Genomic DNA, 19,530 nt, shown 5'->3' on the forward strand with positions numbered 1-19,530 from the left:
TGTCCTTGCCAGAAGCTGGAGGCTCCCCTTGGTGCCAGCACAGCTCCCTGCCCTGGGCATTGTCCCTTTGCTCTCACAGGGGATGCAGCAGCATCTAGTGGCCAGGTGTTCCAAGGGCCCTGGCAGGATTCCCATCGGGGCTGGGTCCTGACCTGCCCCTTTCCTAAAGAGAAAAATCCTCCAGCAGCCTGTTTCCACTTGGCACAGTGAAAACCATCTGCTACAGTGTTTTTTCCTTGTTTCAGCCGCACCTGTTCTGCCATACCCTCAGGAAACCTTTGCTCTGGCCTGGAAAACAGAGCAGAGGTGGGAGGGCAGCTCTGGTGCCCCTGTTCCCACACAGACTGAACCACCTCAGCCCTGAAACACATCCAGGTTCTGGCTGCCCCTGTTCCCACACAGACTGAACCACCTCAGCCCTGAAACACATCCAGAAGTGCTGGAGCATGAAAGAAAAGCCCGCAGGGCTACACTTCCCCTGCTGCAGTGGACAAGAGGGAAAAGCTGCTCATGGCAGTCTGAGATGTATTTTTCTTCTCATTCTAAGTTGCAGAAACGCTGTGAAGGAAGGACAGTCCATTTTGTGGAATGGTGACTATGATTTTTAGAAGAAATGCTGAAAGACTACAAAAAGCCTTCAGAAAAATAATCCATTTTATTAGAGCACAACCCTTTAATTCTGCTTTAGGAGCTGCTGCTTGAAATTCTCCAGCAACTCAGGTGCAAACTGGTCAGCAGTCAAGTTCTTAACGTTCATGATGTCTTGGTGGGCTTCCAGGAAGAGTTCCTTCCCCACAGCCTCTTCCACCCGGCCGCGCCACGCCGCTAACGCCGGCCTGTCCTCAAACAGGGCATAGCCAGCACACACGGGCTGCAGAGACACAGAGAGCACCCAAATGAGGCAAACAGGGCACAGCCAGCACACACAGACCCCTGAGCGAGCTAACAGGGCACAGCCAGCACACACAGACCCCTGAGTGAGCTAACAGGGCACAGCCAGCACACACAGACCCCTGAGTGAGCTAACAGGGCACAGCCAGCACACACAGACCCCAGTGAGGCAAACAGGGCACAGCCAGCACACATGGGCTGCAGAGACACAGACAGACACAGAATGAGGCTAAGAGGGCACAGCCAGCACACAGGGGCTTCAGAAACACACACAGACACAGAGTGATGCAAACAGGGCATAGCCAGCACACACAGGCTGCAGAGACACAGACTCAGAGTGAGGCAAACAGGGCATCTGCCAGGGATGGACCCATGGAAATGGATGTGCTTCTGGCTCAAGGCAGCAGACACTCATGACATCAGGTGCAGCTCATCTCTGGCTCTTGGGTCATAGGAGGAAAGTGGTGACACCTCAGCAGCAGCTGTGCCTTGGGACCTGCAGCAAAGGGCTCTGCCATGGCTAACCCCAGAATGGTCCAATGCAGAACATGGACATGCACACCAGCACAGCTCTTCCAAATATCTGTACTTTCCTGCCTAGTTTGTAATTTATCTTTCTTTCCTGATGAATTCTGTCCATATTTCTTTGTTTAATCAAAGTAGTTTTTCCCCAGTAAAATTAATTGTGATCTAAGTCAAAAAGGAGCAAGATTTAGCCCCAGGGAAGATCTGCCATTACAGAGCTGGGGGTGCAGCAGTCCCCTGGCCTGGCCTGCCCACAGCCCAGCTCACATCCAGCAGTGCTGGGGTTGCTGCTCACCTGCATGAGCTCCACCAGTGCCACCAGGTCTGCCAGGGAGACCTCACTGCCTGCAATGAAAGGCTTGTCCTGCAAGAACTTCTCCTCAAACTGCTTCAGGGCAACGTTCAGCTCCTCAGTGGCAAACTCCAGTTTCTCTGGAGGAAGTGGCTGGCCTGTGATGAGAGGCAGCAGCACCTGGAGGGAGAAGAAACAACTTGCTTTTTATGTGTTTCCTTCCAGATCTACTCATCACACTCTCACTGCCACCTTCTGAGGATCCCTCACCAGCCATGCATGGGAACAACCAGAGCTGCTCATCAGCCTTGCCAGGTTAACATGAATGTCAGTCCTTACTGCCTGCCTCTCCTTGTCTGCTGCCTAGAAATCTAAAAATTCAACCACAAGAGTCTCCTCTCAAAGTGATGCCTTGAGAAGGCTGGCCTAGAACAGAAACCAGACAGAGCTAAAGAATAAAGGAGGGATTTAGTAGGAGGTCTCAATAGATCCACCTTGGGCAGCACAAGAGCCCAGCCAGGGCTACACCCAAGATGAACCAAAATGGTCACAAAATGGACAACTGGTCATGGGGTCTCTCACTTTCATAAGTTCTGCTCCATTTGCATATTGGATTTCATTGTCCAATTACAGCTTCAGCCCATGAAGCCCCATCCTTGTTTTTCTCTCTCCAGCCCACGGTGTTTGTGCTCTTGGGGCTGAGATTTGGATCATTTGTCCTTGGTGCCCAGCTAGAGAATGAATTATTTTGTCTCCCTGCTCTGTGCAGAGAGCTCACCATCCCCTAACATGAAACCCAGAACCACACACTAAAGCAGCACAGAAAAACAGAAAAGCTACAGCCTGAGGCATCAAAGGGAATCATCTGCCAGCACCTGCATTTTGTTTGTGCAGAGGGAGATAGTTTCTTTCCATGAAGCTGGGCAGCCAGCACTGAGCTGTGTCTGGGGGAGCTCTCACTCACTGCATTTGCTCTGGATTTTCCTTTGGCTGCAGCAGGAAGGATCCAGCCTACTTCAGTTAGCTGGCTTCAGCAGCCAAGTCAGTTTTGTTCCTATCTCTCACTTGGTTTGTACATTTGCTGAGAAAGGCCCTGCAGACAGGCAGCCCATTTCCCTTGCAGCCCTTAGCACCTCATTTTTGATGTATAATGGTTTTACCTTGCTTAAGAACAGCTTGCTCCCCTTGGCACGGATGTTGATGTGCTGCCAGGACAGGTACTCATCAACCCTGGCCCTTTTCTGCAGGTCAGCTGGGTACCAGTGATCAGGAGTCTTGAATTTCTGGACCAGGTACAGGAGGATTGCAATGCTGCCCAGAGAGCAAGACACACCAGTGAGCTGATGATCTGAAATTAAAGCACCTCATCCTTTATCCTTTCTTTTCCCCCAAATTTTGCACTGCTGGACAAACAGCCACACAGACCTGATGGGAGTCAGGTAGAAGTGCAGCAGGGCACAGCACAGGAGACAGTTTGTGCTGCTGCCTGTGGACCAAAATCTAATACAAGTAATTGCCCAGTTTTGAGCAAATAGAAGCTGCAGAATGAGTTTATACCAAATCTGAGCTTCACACTGCCTGGCCATCCAGCAGTGGGTGCTTTAGGTCAGATTTCCTGCACTGACCTCCAGCCTCCAGCTGCAGGCAGAGATCAGGACACCTGGACAGGTATTTAAGCTCAGAAACAATGCCTACAAAGCAGCTAAGTAGCTCCAAGCAGCAGCTTTTCCTACTGTTATCACTGTCCAAGTTGCTTACATAAGATAGCTTCTCTTGAAACACAGGTTTGTCATGTACAAGTGGAACAAAGGACAGGAGAGAGACAAAAACCTGTCTGGACTGGAGTGCCAGCAGCACGCTGGCAGAATCCAAGCACTGGATAAACAACACTGCAGCAGGGGATTATTTGAGCCTCACCTCTCTGCTAAGGTGAAAGAGCCATCCCTGAGTGCAGGCACCTTCATCAGGACGTTCACCTTCCGGAACTCCTCTGTCTTGTGCTGCCCTGAGGAAGGAAAGGAGAAGTTTTACTTGGCAGGGATACTCAGGACCTGTTTGTAAACACCTGAGGAGTTTGTGGGGACTGTCCAGCTCCAAGTTCCTGCTTCTGACTCTAAAAATTGAGTCTTGCATCGAGTTTCTAAGCCATGAGTGAGTGCTGCAGGGTGAGCAGGGGGCTAGCCCTGTGCTATCAGCTTTTCTGCTGATTATTGCCTGCATGCCAGACCCACCTATGGACCAAGGGCAGCATGGTTAGGAGTCCTTTCATACCAACAGCACTTGACAGCCTGGGGCTCTACCCACTCCAGGTTTGTGCCTGGAGATGCTTGTGCTGTACAAACCCAGAGGGAGCACCAGGCACATTGGAGGAAAGGGATCTCACAAACCCTCTCCTCCAGGGAGGGGAGGACACTGAGAAAGCAGATAGATACCTTTTTCTGGAAGTTAAAGCACTTTATATTCAACTCTACTTTCTAAAGTCCACAGATGAAAATAAATTCCTGTGATTCCATGTAAAGCCATGGGTACTTCATTACAGATGAAGTTTCAATTAGCTCCTGTGCATCTTGCAATCTTTTGTAAGAGCAGATATGAATTTGAGGTTGCTTTTAAACTATCTTGTAGTGTTGTAGGAAGGAGACCAGGACACCAGCTGGTTCATCACAGGTCCAGTTTATTGAAGAAAGCATCAAACACTTATACAGCAAATAATAAGCTTATGAATATTCTGTAAGCTGAGCAATCTATTGGTTAAACTATACCATAAACTCTTCCTCATTCCTTAGGGGTTACATCTCTCTTTTCTCATGTCTCTTTCACTATTTGTTATTATACTACAGCTAGGCCCAAGGACATGCTATCTAGCAGGTGCAGAACTTGGAATTAGCCACGGCTTTGTAATTTTCCAGTCTCTAGCAGCTAAATTCCCAACATTGTAGGACCTCCCCAAAAGGCAGGCAGAGTGAACCTGACAGGAGAAGGTGTTTTGTTCCTCTGAGGTCTCAGTGTACTCCGTTCTGTCTGAGACCAGTCCCAGAAGCCTTGTTCTGTGTGACTTGTTTGTGACAGCCTTTTCCACCCACTCCCTTCAGCCACACGTGGCTGCCTGGGTATTCAAGCCTCTCTGATGTGTAACTAACCTTGTGCCCCGTCCTGCTGTGTGAGCCATCTGAGGATCTGTGTGCCAGAGGAGATGCTCTGGAAGCAAATTCAGCTTTTCTGTACTTGGCAAAGTGATTTGTGACTATTCCCCTGTCACTTGGCTCACAGCCCACCTCCCCTAACCCTCTCAAAAAGATGCAGTGTGCAGATTCCAGGCCTTCAGGTGTCCTTTGAATGCCAGGTGATCCCTACCCATTCCCACTCCTTCCACCCCTTTCACTGACACCTGCCTTGCTGGGGCTGAGAGCTTTTCTGGGCCATCACATTTAAGGCAGCAGCTCAGTTCTGAGTCTCAGCTCCCTCACCTTGTCCTTACAAACTGTGCAGTGCCAGGTGCCAGTGCAGGGATCCTCCTCCACTGTGGCACCCATGCAGGTACCTGGAGAGCTTGCCCAGGCATGGGAGGTGCACCCAAATCACCCATCTCAAATCCAAAAGCAGATTCCCAAGGGGCACAGAGCATTGGGAATCTGTGATTTAATTCCCTTTCCTTCACTTCCCCTATGCTTGCATTTCAGCTGTTCCTTTTTCTTTGGTGCTCTCATTCCTTGCCAGTTTCCTCTCCTTTGCTCCAGTGTCTCACCACAACAATTAATTAATTTATTGGGAAAGAAGGGGAAGGGCACAAGATGAGCCAGCCCCCAGGTACAAAGAATTGCAAAAGCTTTTGCTATGAGGCAAGTGGGAGGAAAGCCACAGTTAAGGTACAACCACCACACAGCTCAGGTGCAGGGGAACACCCAAAGACTCAACCACAACACATCTGAGGTTTCTCTCAAGTTGGAGTCTCTTTTGTTCCTTCCTCAATTTCAGCTCCAGGAGCCTTCTCATCTTTCATTGTTTTTAAGCATTACTTACTGAGGCCTTTTTATGCCCAATGCATTCCCTTAATTTCAAATCCATCAGATATCTGGAGAGGCTGAAGGATAGGGTTTACCAGCTTCAATTACAAAGAAAGAAGATAGAGATCTTTGGTGAAAAGACACCTTTGGACAGGCTCCTACCAGTTACCAGTTGGTTTGAACCCAACAAAACCACCTCCCTTCATTTCTCACTGTTCACATCACTGCCAGCTGCACAGTCTCGCTCCACAGCCTTCTCAAGCTGGTGCTCAACCCTCCCAAAATAATCAGACCACAAAGCACTCGGGCCAGTGGAACCCCAGAGGGGCAGCCCTACCCCTGCCCCACCTTCCCATGGGGACAGCTCGGCAAGCTGGGGCATGGCAGCGTCCCGAGGGGGTAACCCCTGCCGGAGGGGAAGGGCTGCTCTCAGCAACTGCTGCTGCTCAGCAGAGCACACGTTTTTCTAAGCTGAATTCCTGAGCAAGAGCCACACACCTCGGCTGTCTTCACTTTTACACCAATGTCCCATCTCCGCAGCTTTTTGTTTCCCATCTGAATGGGGAATACCCCAGATCTGGCACGTCCTGACCGCTTCTCAGAAAAGCGTCTCTGTTTTTCAGAGACCCATTTTCTGCTGGGTGGGGCCGATTTCAAAGATATCACATGCCTTGGCAGAGTCCTGTTAGCTGCAGAGGGGCGCAGGCACTAAAATCAGTACTTAAACTACACGATTGCAGAATTTGGTGTGGGTTTTGTGTAGGCACCAGGAACCCCCTGCAGCAGGAGGGCCACCCCAGCCTCTCTCAGCATCTCACACTGGTGGGGATGGTGAGTATCCTCCTGCTTCTGCCTGCGGGATGGAATCCAGCTGGCATCCCCCGCGAGTGGCCAAGGGACCGGGGAGCAGCGGGACCCCGGAAAACTGGGGCTGGGACCACCCGGGACACCGCAAAGCTGAGGCTGGGACGCTCCCAAAACCCGGGGCTGGGACCGCCTGGGACACCCGCAAAGCTGGGGCTCGGACAGAGCAGAGGGACACCCACAGAGCCGCGGCAGGGACACCCCCAAAGCCGGGGTTGGGACCGAGCAGAGGGACACCCGCACCCGCAGGTTCTCCGGGACCGCCCGGGACACGGCGGCGCCCCCGCCCCGCTCACCCTTGGCCAGCTGCACCCGCTTGAACTCGAAGGGGATGTTGTTGCTCCGGGCGAAGATGTAGAGCGCCCGGCAGGGCTGCGAGAGCAGGTCCAGGTACAGCTCGAGCCCCATCGTGCCGCTGTCGCTGTCGCTGCCGCCCGGGCTCGGCGCTGTTAAAGCCGGCCCGCCCGGTTCCTCCCGGGCCCGCCGCACCGGGCCCGCCCCGGGCAGGGCGGGGCAGCAGCGCCCGGCGCTCCCACCGGGGCGGGCCGAAGCCCCGGGACGGGGCCCAGGCTCAGCCGGGCTCTGCCGCCTTACAGCCCGCGGCTGGTCCCGATAACTGCCCTGAGTGTACAGAAAGCACCGCCCGGCTGAGGGGGTGTGAGCGGCACATCCTGGATCTGCCCCTGCCACCTCACAGCTCTCGCACAAGAGGAATTCCCGTTCCTGTGACTCCCGTGCTAAGGAAAAACAACTGGAGAGCAAGCAGGCACAGCAGAACCCACACTGCTTCAGTGCTATGACACAACCTTGCTCCTATCTTCACAAGATTCAACCACCAGTCTCAAACCCCATTTCTTCAAGATTCACAGCTTTCAATCCATTTACTGCTAATGCTGGTGTATGTTGATTTTGCTTTGCAAAACAGTAAGCCAGAGCTGGAGGCATTCATGAAGGAAAAGCAACCCTTGGAGAGTAGTTGCAGGCCACAGCTACATGGCAGCTCTAAGCCTTCTGCCAGGACAGCTAAAAATACCGTGGCATGTCAAATTCAGACTTATGACTTGCAGTGACACCAGCTGGCTCCAGGACATTCATACTGGACATCAGACATTTCAGTCTGCATTAACATCAATGTACACTTAACAATACCTGCTGTTACCTCTGGTATAGAATATTAGAGGGAAACAACATAGGCAAGAAAAGGACAAGGCACAGGGCTGTAACAGTGAAAAGTCCTTTAAGCAATATCTCATACCATGAGTTGGAAGGGACCCACAAAGATCATAAAGTCCAATTCCTGAGCCCAGGAATCTTTATTAGACAGTGTTTTAAAAATATATATAATATTTATTTAATATTTACTTAAAAGTCGGAGTCAGTGCACCTAGAGCAGCTCTTGAAACCCATTTCTGCTTTAGGCACTGCACAGGTGTTGATGCATCTGCAGACACACAGAACCATTGTCCCAGGGCAGGAGTGAGGGCCAGCTCTCACCACTGGAGCACAGCAGTTCCATCAGGCAACGCTGAGGCTGGTGGTAATTTCCACATGCCAGCAGGATGTGATGCAAAGTCCTCTTCAAGACAACCTGTATCTCAAAATTTATCTTTTTTTCTTTTTTTTAAACCAGCAACTGAACTCTGTTCACAGTGTCCTTGAAAGAGGAATAAGGCACTACTGACATGAGATATGATAAGGCTGAGGAACTGAGGGGCCCATGACTCAGTGCTGGGAGCAGCCATGGCCTGTCCCACGCAGCAGCTTCAGTGCCACCTCAGCCAGCTCAGCTTCCACGCCTCAGGCTCGCCTCTGTGCTCGTTCATTCTGTTCAAAATTAAACATGACAAGTTGACTGTAGATGCCCCTGTCCCAGAGCCACACAGAAGGGACTTCAGGGATAAACAGGACAATTTAATAAATTTATTAATAAACCTTTCTGTCCCAGTTCTCAAACATTCCTAGTCTACAACTCAAAATCACCATTTTTCAGGGCCAGGTATTTATGAGTTCTCAGATTAGGGAGCAGAACACTTTGCCCAAATCATGCAGCACAAACTCTATTAAGGATCCCTAGTCCACCCATCTGGCAAGGCAAATGCTACCCTGCTTTTGTGTCAAAGTTCTCAACTTCACATTGGTGTACAAAAAAGGGCCTGCAGACAGCTGTACATTACAGTCTTGAACTCTGTAATGACAAAAGGCTTAATCTCTGCACTTTGCTTGCAGTACTCTGGGTAGCTGAATCACAGAATAATGACGTTGGAAGAGACCTCTAAGATCAAAAGTCCCAGCTACAGAGGTAAAGAGAAGGGCAAAATAGAAAAACCACCAAAAATCAGATTTGTTTTGGTTGAAAAAGACCCTTAAGACCATTGAATCCACCCATTTACCTGGCACTGCCAAGCCTACCACTAAATCACATCCCCAAATGCCACATCTACACATCCTTTAAACCCCTCCAGGAATGCTGCCTAACTTAGAAATGGTGGGGAAGGCAGAAAGGTTTTCTGTCAGAGTATTCCATAATGATGCACCCACCAGTGCTGCCTTCACCAATGCTGAATTGGTGCTATCACAGATGGAGGAAAGGATCCTGGACTCCAACACTTGTGCTAAGCATGAATTGCAATAAAAAAAATCAAACTGCAACTTGCACAGTTAATTTTCTTCCCCATTTCAGTTACCTTGACTGTCTTCTCGAGCTTACACAGAGCTCCCTCATATTGCTGCACCAGTGGCTTCAGGGAGTTGCCCTTCACTGGGTGTTTCTGGATGTCCTGGATGCCAGCATCCCTCAGCATCCGCAGGAAGCGCCGCTCCTGCACGAGACAGACATTGGAGATGAGATGAGACCCCCCTACCCAGCAGCTACAAAATCAGCACATTTGGGAACATCTGCTTACTCAGGAATAACTGAAGTTTCCAAGCACAAAGCTCAGCTGACTGGAAAAGGTGGGAAGTAGTAGGAATTTTGTGATCTTTATGCCCCTGAATGCATCCTTATCAAATAAATCCCACACTGGGGTGGTGTTCCCAGGGGTCCCAGGATGAGGGAAGAGATGAGAATCTTGGCTCCATGTTTCAGAAGGCTGATTTACTATTTTATTATATATATTATATTAAAATAAAATTATATATTAAAAGTATACTAAAAGAATAGAAGAAAGGATTTCATCAGAAGGCTTGAAAGGAATGATAATAAAATCTTGTGACTGACCAGAGAGTCCAAGCCATCTGACTGTGATTGGCCATTAATTAAAAACAAGCACATGAGACCAATCAAAGATGCACCTGTTGCATTCCACAGCAGCAGATAATTATTGTTTACATTTTGTTCCTGAGGCCTCTCAGCTTCTCAGGAGAAAAAATCCTAAGGAAAGGATTTTTCATAAAATATGTCTGTGACACCACACCAAAGACATACCTGAATTCTAAGGACCAAGCTGAAAGCAACACCTGTTTCTCCTGCACGAGCTGTTCTTCCAACCCTGAAAACAGAGAAAGCAGCTTCAAGTCAGGTTAGCCCCACAATCAGTGCCATTATCAACTCCAAGATTTTGATGCTGAAATTCTCCAGTTTTAAGAAACCCTGATTCCAAGCAATGCTAGGCTTAATTTTTGCCAGAAAGCTATTTGCATTTTAAAGTAAAAAGAAAAGCTAAAAGTCCTTTTAAATGCATGTCACTTTTGCTAAATATTTCAAAATCAACCAAGCTCAGACATGTTCCTCTTGTTCCTGCTGTCTCACCGGTGAATGTAGGTCCTGATGAACTGGGGTGCATCGTAGTTTATCACATAATTCACTCCTTTCACATCAATCCCTCGGGCTGTGGCATCTGTGCTGATTAACCTGTTTGTAAATGTATGTATAGTCATTTTCAGGTAACATCTCAGGCACTACACACACAAATAAAACACCAGGGAACACAGCACAACTCTTGCTGATCTCTGGCTGGCAGCAGCACTGCAAGTCACCCTTTAGCGCCACTGCCCTTGTGAGCTGCCCACAGACCTCCAAGCATCACTACAGGCCTGTCACCCTCTGCTGAGCATGAAAAATTAGGGGTGTTTCCAGGTTCTCCAAGCATGCCAGACACCTCCCAGCTCATATATATATCTCTGAGGAATCTGAACATTCCACACAAGCACAGAACACACAAATAGTGAGGTGAGAAATTCCAGTAGTCAAGGAGGAATTAATACAGCAGGTTTGGATAAAAATAACACCCAGAAAATAAGATTTTACCTTTTCCTCAGAGATATTGCACAGATACAATCTCATATAGCTACCAAAACCACAATGTAAATCACAGACATGGGTAGAAGGAGACCTGTATGCCAGTCTGAGCAGGGATTGCTTTGGTAGAAAGCTGTAACACTAAATACAATTTCAGCACCAACATCCATTTCCACCCTACCAGCACAAACATTAAACTCCAGATTTGCAAACCTGGAGTGTTTTGGGCAACTATGAACACACATTTGTATTTATTGCTTGTTATAAAACAACAGTAAAAATTCAGACTGCAGCTAGAGTAGAACAGGCTGAGTTACATGAAGGATAAACAATTCAAAGTTACAAATCCAAGTCTCCCACCCCTCCTGCAACAGACTCCTGCATGTTTTAGAAGACCCCAAGTAACTGTGTCCCTTGTTCTGTTTAGCTTTTTACACTGCAAACAGCCTGTGCTGGAAAACATACAGGAAACTAGTTAAGATGCTCACAGTTGTATTTTTCCTTGCTCAAACTCCTTCATGGTTCTCTTTCTCTCATTTGGAGTTAACCGAGAAGAAAACTCTGCCACCGTGACTCCACCAAAGGCCTGAACCAGCAGGAACAACCTGCAGGTAAATGAGAGAGAAGCTGTCACTTCTTTATCTCTGAAAGATCCCTTGACAATCCCTACCAGTGATCTCACTCATGTTTACCTGTGAGAGGCTTCCCTGGAGTTGGTGAAGCACAACACACGGGTGAATTTCATTTTCAGCATGAAATATAAGAGGATCAAAGGCTTGGAGTTCAGGTCACAAGGCACATAACATTGCTGTCAACAGGGAAGGAATTCAGAGACAAAAATCATTTCTTGCCAAGACTTCCCTGAAACCCACTGCCTGTCCATGACTTACACAGGCCTGGATGTTTCCTAGCTGACTAACAGCACCAAAACCAGAGCCCATCATGCAATCCCCTTTAGAACAAAGAGGCTGGCAGACACAACACGAGTGGAGACAGGAGAGCTGAGCTGTTCTCATGCTCTTACACCTCCACAGCAAGTAACAGCATGCACTGCCCTGCTGCCTACAGGCTGGCCTCTGCACACGTCTTGAAACGAATGTTACACATATGGACAATTGATAGGGGCTACTACATTATCATGACTTCCTAGTTCCACTCCCCATTGCTGCTAAATTTAATTCCACATGAAGACAGATTAATTTAAAAAATAATCAAGTCTTAACCAAATGCACATTAAGTAATGAGAAAACAAATGTGCAAAGGCACAGCTCTCTGGGTCATAAATACTCCCAAAATCACTTTTGCAAGGAAACACAGGGAAGACGCACTTGTTTTAGGGTAAAACCACAATTAGTCCAGAATTAAATCTTCAAGCATAACTTATTAAAAACAATTCACATCATACCGACAGCCCTTCTGGGAGTGTGTATTTATTATTGGTATTTTGTTCAGTTTCTGTTCCATCTCTATTTTTCTCGGAATACACAGATGTGAAGAGACGAGGCTGGAATAAATCCAGCTGCTGCAATTTCTCTGGGTCCTGGGTCAGTGTGGCTGAAAACAGCAGTTTCTGTAAGGGTATCTGAGGAGAGCAGGAACTGAAAGAAACAGCACACAGAAAGTGGGCTTTGAGGATGGGGCAAAGGAGATTCACCCCAAGTGCCTTCACATGATGTAAAGGAAGCAGTCAATGCTCTTTGGGGCTCTTTTCCTGCCCCGGGCCTTTCCTCTGGGTTCTTTTCCACCCTTGTTTTATTGTGGAGTTCACAGACAGAACTGATGAGCATTCTCAGCCAAGTGCACAACTCCAATCCATTACTCCTACACAAATACCTGTACCCTGGTTACCCCTGTCCTCATTCTAGTCATGTCCTCCCTTGGCCATTCGCCTCAGTTTCTGACACATCTCTGCCACTGCTGTACAAAAACAGCAGCTGCAGATAGTTAGTAGCAAGAGTTTTCCTCCAAATCCATTACTCAGCTGTGCCAGAAGGCATTGCTACAGTTACCGTGCAAATGGATCACAGATTTGCAATGTTTGTGCTTTCTTTTGATGCTCCTTTAGTCCACATAAGGAAAGCCTGGAGAACACAATGCTTAGTCTGAAGGACATCTCTGGCATTATTTTGGCAGACATTTCTCAGAGGAATGAAGCTTTGAGGCTCTGTGTGGCAGGGCAGTGACATCCAAGTGCTATCAGTTCAAAGAAATGCACTCTGCAACTTACCTGGCTGCTGTTAAAGGCCCTGGCTTGGTCCTCTGAAAAAGCTTGTTGGAGCCAGAGTGATTTTCTCCTTGGAATGCAGCTCTGACAATTTGGTTCAGACAGTTCTGGTGCATGTCATCAATCATACGGTCAGCTTCATCCACGATCTGAGTTCACAAGGATAAAAATCACCACTTGTTAAATACTGGCAGGTTTTATTTTCCTTTGTATCTGTAACCAGTGAGCCAGAAGGTAAGATAATGGAAGCTTCTAGTCAACAGAATTGCTTTCCTTGCCCATCCTCACTCCAAGATTGCAAGAGCCTAAGAGAGAAGGGGAAGTGGGTGGATGCTTGGGTGTCACGAGTTGGAATCAAACATCTCATCTTGTGACTGCTCCCTCCTCAATCTGGAGTGCAGACAGGCCCACACAACAGCTCCAACAGGGAGGAATTTATGTTGCACACAAGAGGCAAGCAGGAATTACTGCTGTAGCAGACACTGCTCTCAGATGGGAGAGCTCTGGTGACTCACCAGGAAGCGAAGCTGTGCCAGGCTGAAGCCTGGGGTCTGGTTGATGTGATCCGTGAGCCTCCCTGGCGTGGCCACCACAATGTCAGCCAGGCTGCAGTAGCCTGTCACTCTGAAAGGACAAGCAGCCCATCAGTAAGTCTCTCTCCTCACAATGAAGCCTGTAGCAGAGACCTTAAGGTTTGCCTACCACTCAATTAACTGAGGAATAACAAAATTCACAAATGGAATTGACGCTGGAGAGCATGCAGGGGCAGTGGTGGACACCAAACACCAGTCTCCACTATGCTGCCTTATTTTAAACTAAGTGTCACTCTTCATTGCTCTTCAAAAGAGTTTAATTGCAGAAAAAACCCACACAGTCATGTGCACCCATGGGCATAAGGTAAACATTTGCATTCTGAGGATTTGCTGGTGAAGAACCCCAAAAATCCAGTGAAACATTACAATCACAAAACAGGGGTAGTAACAAGCACTGTGACAAAGACAGAACCACCAGAGTCCAGCATATAAACCCATTATCCAAAACCATGAGAGCCAAAGCCATGATAGTCCAGCAAATAAACCCATTATCCAAAGCCCTGATAAAAGCCTGATGCTGTGCTGCAATAGTCCATATCTTGACCCCACCTTAATAACATTAATTAGCATGCAATCTCTATAAACCTTGTCAAAATACCTTTTCACCTACTTTTTCTGGACAAGCATCTCCTGCTCCTTTGCAAAAGATTTCTGGCCAGTAATCAAAACGACCTTCAGACCTGTCCCGTCAGTGTAAACGTTGAACACTTTACTCACCTGCAAAGAGGTCAAGAGGCTTTGTCAGCTGCAGGGAGTACTTCCCATTCCATGAACAGCATCAAATCCTCTGGCAGGTCCTAGCCTGCTCCACAGGACAGCCAAAGCACTGGCTGCACAGCCTGCCCCTCAGCCCAGCTATGGGGAGGAGTCACATACCTGCTGTGCCAGCTCTTTGGTGGGCAGAACAACCAGAGCTCGGACGTGGCAAACCACTCGATCCAACAGAACCTGCCAAAACAGAGGCCCAGTGAGTCCCTGACAGCACAGGGCACAACAGGGTTCTTGGGCTTAACTAGTGAGAGAAGATGGTAAAAAACATAAAACATTCTCCCAGTTTTATGTTTCCATTTTCCTCTCCCCACCCTCACAACTCCTCATGCTGTGCCTGCTGTCTGAGAAAAGGAGTGGGAAGCTGACAAGAAGCTCCCTCAGACAGCTCTGAGCTGCCAATCTCCTGCCTTATACCCACAAATCCCTTGGCTTTTCCACCTGCTTTGAAGTTCAGGTTTTGCCTGAACAAAAGTGTCACAGGTATGTTTTATGAAAAATCTTTTCTTTAAGATTTTTTCTCTTGAGAAGCTGAGAGGCCTCAAGAACAAAATGTAAACAATGGTTATCTGCTGCTGTAGAATGCAACAGGTGCATCTGTGATTGGTGTCAATGTAGTTGTTTCTAATTAATGGCCAATCACAGTCCAGCTGTCCAGACCGTCTCAGTCAGTCACAAGCTTTTGTTATAACTCTTTTTTCTATTCTTAGCTAGCCTTCTGATGAAATCTTTTCTTTTATTCATTTAGTATAGTTTTAATATAATGGATTACATATATAATATTATATACAATTATTATATATAATATAGTAATATTAATATATATTATTATATTATTTATATATAACATATATGATATGATATATCAAAATTTCTGTAACATAGAGTCAACATCTTCGTCTTTTCCCTCATCCTAACACCCCTGTGAACACCACCACACAAAAGCAATGCCAGCATTTTTCCAGAGCTACTTCCCAGAGGATGGGCTCACCTGCACGATGGGGATGACAAAGGACAGGGTTTTCCCACTGCCCGTGGGGGCTGACACACAGATGTCCTTGGGGCGGAACCCGCCCCGGCCCAGCAGGAACCCATGGGCTGCACTCTGCAGGATGGCAGGGATCACCTCTGCCTGCACTGAGCAAAACCACAAACAAACACTCACTGTATGCTTCACCAACCCACCAACAGCTGAAAATGTTATGGAAAAGCAGAGCTGAAAATGTTACATAAAAGCATTTCCTATTCACTGTCATAAAACTCCCTCCAATCGCACTACTCTACATAACCTCACCCTCACTAAACCCCTAACTATCCTGACTATCATCTCAGCAGCCCTGGGAGGATGAACAGGACTCAACCAAACACAAATCTGAAAAATCCTAGCCTTTTCTTCCATCTCCCACCAAGGGTGAATAGCAATCATTATCTTTACAACCCTAAACTCGCCCTCCTCAACTTCTACCTATACACTATAATAACTGCAATATATATATGTATATATATATATATATGTATATGTGTGTGAGTGTATATATATATATATATATATATAGCAGTTATAGATATATACATATGTATATTGCATTTATATACATATAAATATATATATATATATATACACACACAGTGTGCTGGCTTCCCAGCATGACCCTGATAGGCCTCAGACACAGCCTAAGTCCCCAGGACTGAGGTCACCCTCTGTCCTTGCATCCAGCTGGCCTTTCTTCTTATTTAAGAACAGGCATTTATTGTATCTGTTTGCAAAACTGGCAAAATAACAGAAAACAAACACATTTCTCTTTTTGTTTGGATATTTTTGTAGTGCTTTAATGAGCTGAATGAGTTTCCAGAAAGCTCTGATCAGTGGAAAGGAAGGAGCTGAAGCACAAGCTTCCACAAGGAGGAAAACTGTCACAGACATGTTTTATGAAAAATCCTCTCCTTAGGATTTTTTCCTCCTGAGAAGTTGAGAGGCCTCAGGAACAAAATGTAAACAATGATTATGTGCTGCTGTGGAATGCAACAGGTGCATCTGGGATTGGTCTCATGTGGTTGTTTCTAATTAATGGCAAATCACAGTCTGGTGGTTTCAGACTTGCTGGTCAGCCACAAGCTTTAGTTATCATTCCTTTTCTATTCTTAGCCAGCCTTCTCATGAAATAATTTATTCTATTCTTTTAGTATAGTTTTAATATAATATATAATAAAATAGTAAATCAGCCTTCTGAAACATGGAGTCAGATCCTCATCTCTTCCCTCATCCTGGGACCCTGTGAACACCACCACAGAAAACTGTGAGGACACAAGTTAAGACTTCTTTCTCTGGGCAGCTCTGAGCCATCACTCCAAGCTGTATTTATGAGCAGGTAACAGACTTTTACTCAGCCCAGACAAAGTTTTGAGAAAGAAGGGTTAAATCTCCTACAATCACTTCCATTTTGTCCTGTTTTACTTCACTGCCTACACAAAACACACAGCACCAGCCTGCAGGAACTCTTTAAGTCCCTTTAGAAAGAAACAAAAGCACTGGAAAGGCACCTGGGAAAAAGGAGTCTATTCCATTCATCTGCAGCTTTTTCAGCAGCCTGGGGTGGATTCCTGGCACATCCCTGACTGGACACAGATTGTCCCTGATGCGCTTCTGCACCCGCCGGGGCTCAGCAAGCCACTGAGGCAGGAAGGGCTGCACCTGATGGGAAGGAGAATGCAGCACACAATACGTAAAATAAACTTGTAAGAAACTCTCTATTCCTAATCATGATCAAAATTCAGTCAGGCTGCTTACCTTCTGCACTGGCTTTGCTTCGTAGTCTCCGAGGATCATCATACTGGAGGGGGCACAATCTGCCCCTGAGGCTACTGAGGGGACCTCCTCCTCTGTAGTTTTATTTCCTTCAGCTTTTTCACTACTCTCCTTCTTCCCTGTTTCATCTCCTTGTGTTTCCTCATCTGTCTTCCTCCCCTTATCAGACTTCTTTTTAAAGTTGTTTCTGTTGTCCTGTTGTTTGAGGTCTTCTTCAGAATCTGGAATTTGGGTGACAGCAACACAAAGCCACAGGTCAGAGCACACCACAGAAAGGGGATTTGGCAATGCTACAACACGGGACTTAAGCAACAACTTGCAAGCTCTTTTTTCCTGAAGACAAGTGCAGAGGACAAACATTTCTTTGCTGGTACAGACACAAGACTGAGATGATGTGATGTGCTTCCCTCCTGCCCTTACACTAACTGATTCTCAAAGTTCACAGTATGGGGCCTTGAAAAAAAAGGAGATGAAAACAAAACCAGGTAAACTGGGCAAGGTCCTCAAAGAGCAACTCGTGTCCACTTTTCTGTGGAAACTACCACCCACAATGAACTGAAATCCTGCAGCCTCACTTTATCCTCACCTGCTTCAGTCCCCTCTTGCTGCACTTTCGATTTTCTTCTATTTGCTTTCTTCTTCTTTGCGGGGCTGCTGCCATCTGCTGCCTCCTCAGTGCCAGCCCTTTCTTCCGAAGGGCTGCGGGGCTGTTTTGTCTTTACCTTCTTCTGCTTATGCGCACTGGGCTGCTCCTCACTCTCCCTCTTCCTCTTCCCCTTTCCCTCTCGGGGCTCCCTCCCGGGGCTCAGCCTGGGCTCCCCCGACTCCTCCTTTCCCTGGGCCGGTTCCTCTCGCTGCTTCTTCTGCTGCCGGGCCCTGGCCTGGTGCTGCAGCCGCTCCAGCAGGACCCGCGCCCGGTTCTCGGCCTCCGCCTCCTCCTGGTGCTCGTCCTCCTCGCCATACCTGCAACAGCCCCACACAGAAACCCCCTCAGGCACCGCCCACACACACAGACCCCTCAGGCACCGCCCGCACTGAGCTCCGGACACGCTCCCCCGGCCCGACCCCGCGGCTGAGGCAGCGCCCGGGGCAGGGTCCGGGTGTAGGAGAGGAGCGGGGATCGAAGCAAGGAGGAGAGCAGGAGCGGGAGCGGGGCCATGCCCGCGGTACCTGCGGATACAGAAGAGCGCCATGGCCGCGCCGCGCCGCCGCACACGGATGACGTCATCGCGCCCCGCGAGGGAAGCCTGCAGCAGGCGCGGGGTGAGCGCGCCCCCTGCCGGACGGGGGGGGGAATGGGGAGGGGAGCGCCGCGCGTGCGCACAGAGGGGCCCTGAGGGGAGGGCGGGAAAGCGCTGAGGGGAGGGACGGGAGCGGCGGAGCCGGGATGGGCTGCGGCAGGACACAGCACCGGCGAGGGACCGGCTGGGCCAGCTGGGACAGGCGCAGCATCAGTGCGGGACGCAGCACAGCTCTGGCGAGGGGATGGGCTGGGACAGCACACCATCTGTGAGGGACACAGCTCAGCGCCTGTGAGGGACAACACAGCATCCGTGAGGGACAGAGCATAGCACCTGTGAGGGACACAGCTCAGCACTGGCGAGGGACGAGCTGGGACAGGACACAGCATCTGTGAGGGACAGGGCAGGATAGAGCACAGCACCGGCATGGGATGGGTGGGTGGGACAGCACAGAACCTCTGAGAGACACAGCACAGCATCTGTGTGGGACAGAGCACAGCACTTATGAGGGACACAGCTCAGGACCTGAGGGACAGGCTGGCACAGCACAGCACCAGCGAGGAATGGGCTGGAAAAGGGCACAGCACCAGTGCGGGACACAGCACAGCACCTGTGAGGGACAGGCTGGCACAGCACAGTATCCGTGTGGGACAGAGCATACCACAGCAAAAGACGGGCTGGCAGAGCACACTGAAGCTCCCCACAGTGCTGCAGGCCCCTGCAGAGCTCCCACGGCACTGAGGGCCATTACAGCAATGTGGGTAACAGCATTTCCCCTCAGTGAGCAAAAGCACTCCTTCCGTGCTCCTTTGGCCACACACAAGCTGCCCTGAAGCAGCAGGCACACAGCTGGTCCAAGGACTGCAGAAACAGCAGACGCAACCCAAAACCAAACCTCAGAGCAATGAGTAGCCCTGAACACACCTACAGCAAGGTAAAAACCACTGGAGTGCTGTCAGGAACCAGCCCTAGCCACCATAGTGTGAAATACTGTGTCTAAGAAACACGGGCAAACCCAAACCATCCCTTTTGTTTGCTTTAGGATCAGAGTGGAACAGACATGTCAGCAATTGCCCAACTCCATC

The 19,530-nt window shown here is 48.6% G+C and overlaps 2 protein-coding genes across 2 annotated transcripts; both read right to left on the reverse strand.

Annotated features, from left to right (window-relative positions):
- Positions 1-636: 636 nt before the first annotated feature.
- Positions 637-7,167, reverse strand: GSTT2B (glutathione S-transferase theta 2B). Its single transcript, XM_059484962.1, has 5 exons — positions 6,873-7,167; positions 3,626-3,713; positions 2,869-3,019; positions 1,712-1,888; positions 637-871 (listed from the first exon to the last, which is right to left on the reverse strand). Exons 1-5 carry the CDS (start codon positions 6,982-6,984, stop codon positions 674-676), a joined length of 726 nt encoding a protein of 241 aa, XP_059340945.1. The 5' UTR covers positions 6,985-7,167; the 3' UTR covers positions 637-673.
- Positions 7,168-7,860: 693 nt separating this feature from the next.
- On the reverse strand, positions 7,861-18,406 carry DDX51 (DEAD-box helicase 51). Its single transcript, XM_059484960.1, has 16 exons — positions 18,375-18,406; positions 17,791-18,167; positions 17,187-17,425; positions 16,940-17,090; positions 15,390-15,535; positions 14,507-14,578; positions 14,241-14,347; positions 13,553-13,661; positions 13,041-13,186; positions 12,219-12,411; positions 11,506-11,621; positions 11,302-11,418; positions 10,325-10,426; positions 10,001-10,064; positions 9,261-9,395; positions 7,861-8,400 (listed from the first exon to the last, which is right to left on the reverse strand). The coding sequence occupies exons 1-16, from the start codon at positions 18,395-18,397 to the stop codon at positions 8,374-8,376; spliced, it is 2,124 nt and encodes a 707-aa protein (XP_059340943.1). The 5' UTR covers positions 18,398-18,406; the 3' UTR covers positions 7,861-8,373.
- Positions 18,407-19,530: the final 1,124 nt, after the last annotated feature.

The sequence above is a fragment of the Ammospiza nelsoni genome, chromosome 18 (genome assembly GCF_027579445.1).
Source record: "Ammospiza nelsoni isolate bAmmNel1 chromosome 18, bAmmNel1.pri, whole genome shotgun sequence".
NCBI classification, from domain to species: Eukaryota; Metazoa; Chordata; class Aves; order Passeriformes; family Passerellidae; genus Ammospiza; species Ammospiza nelsoni.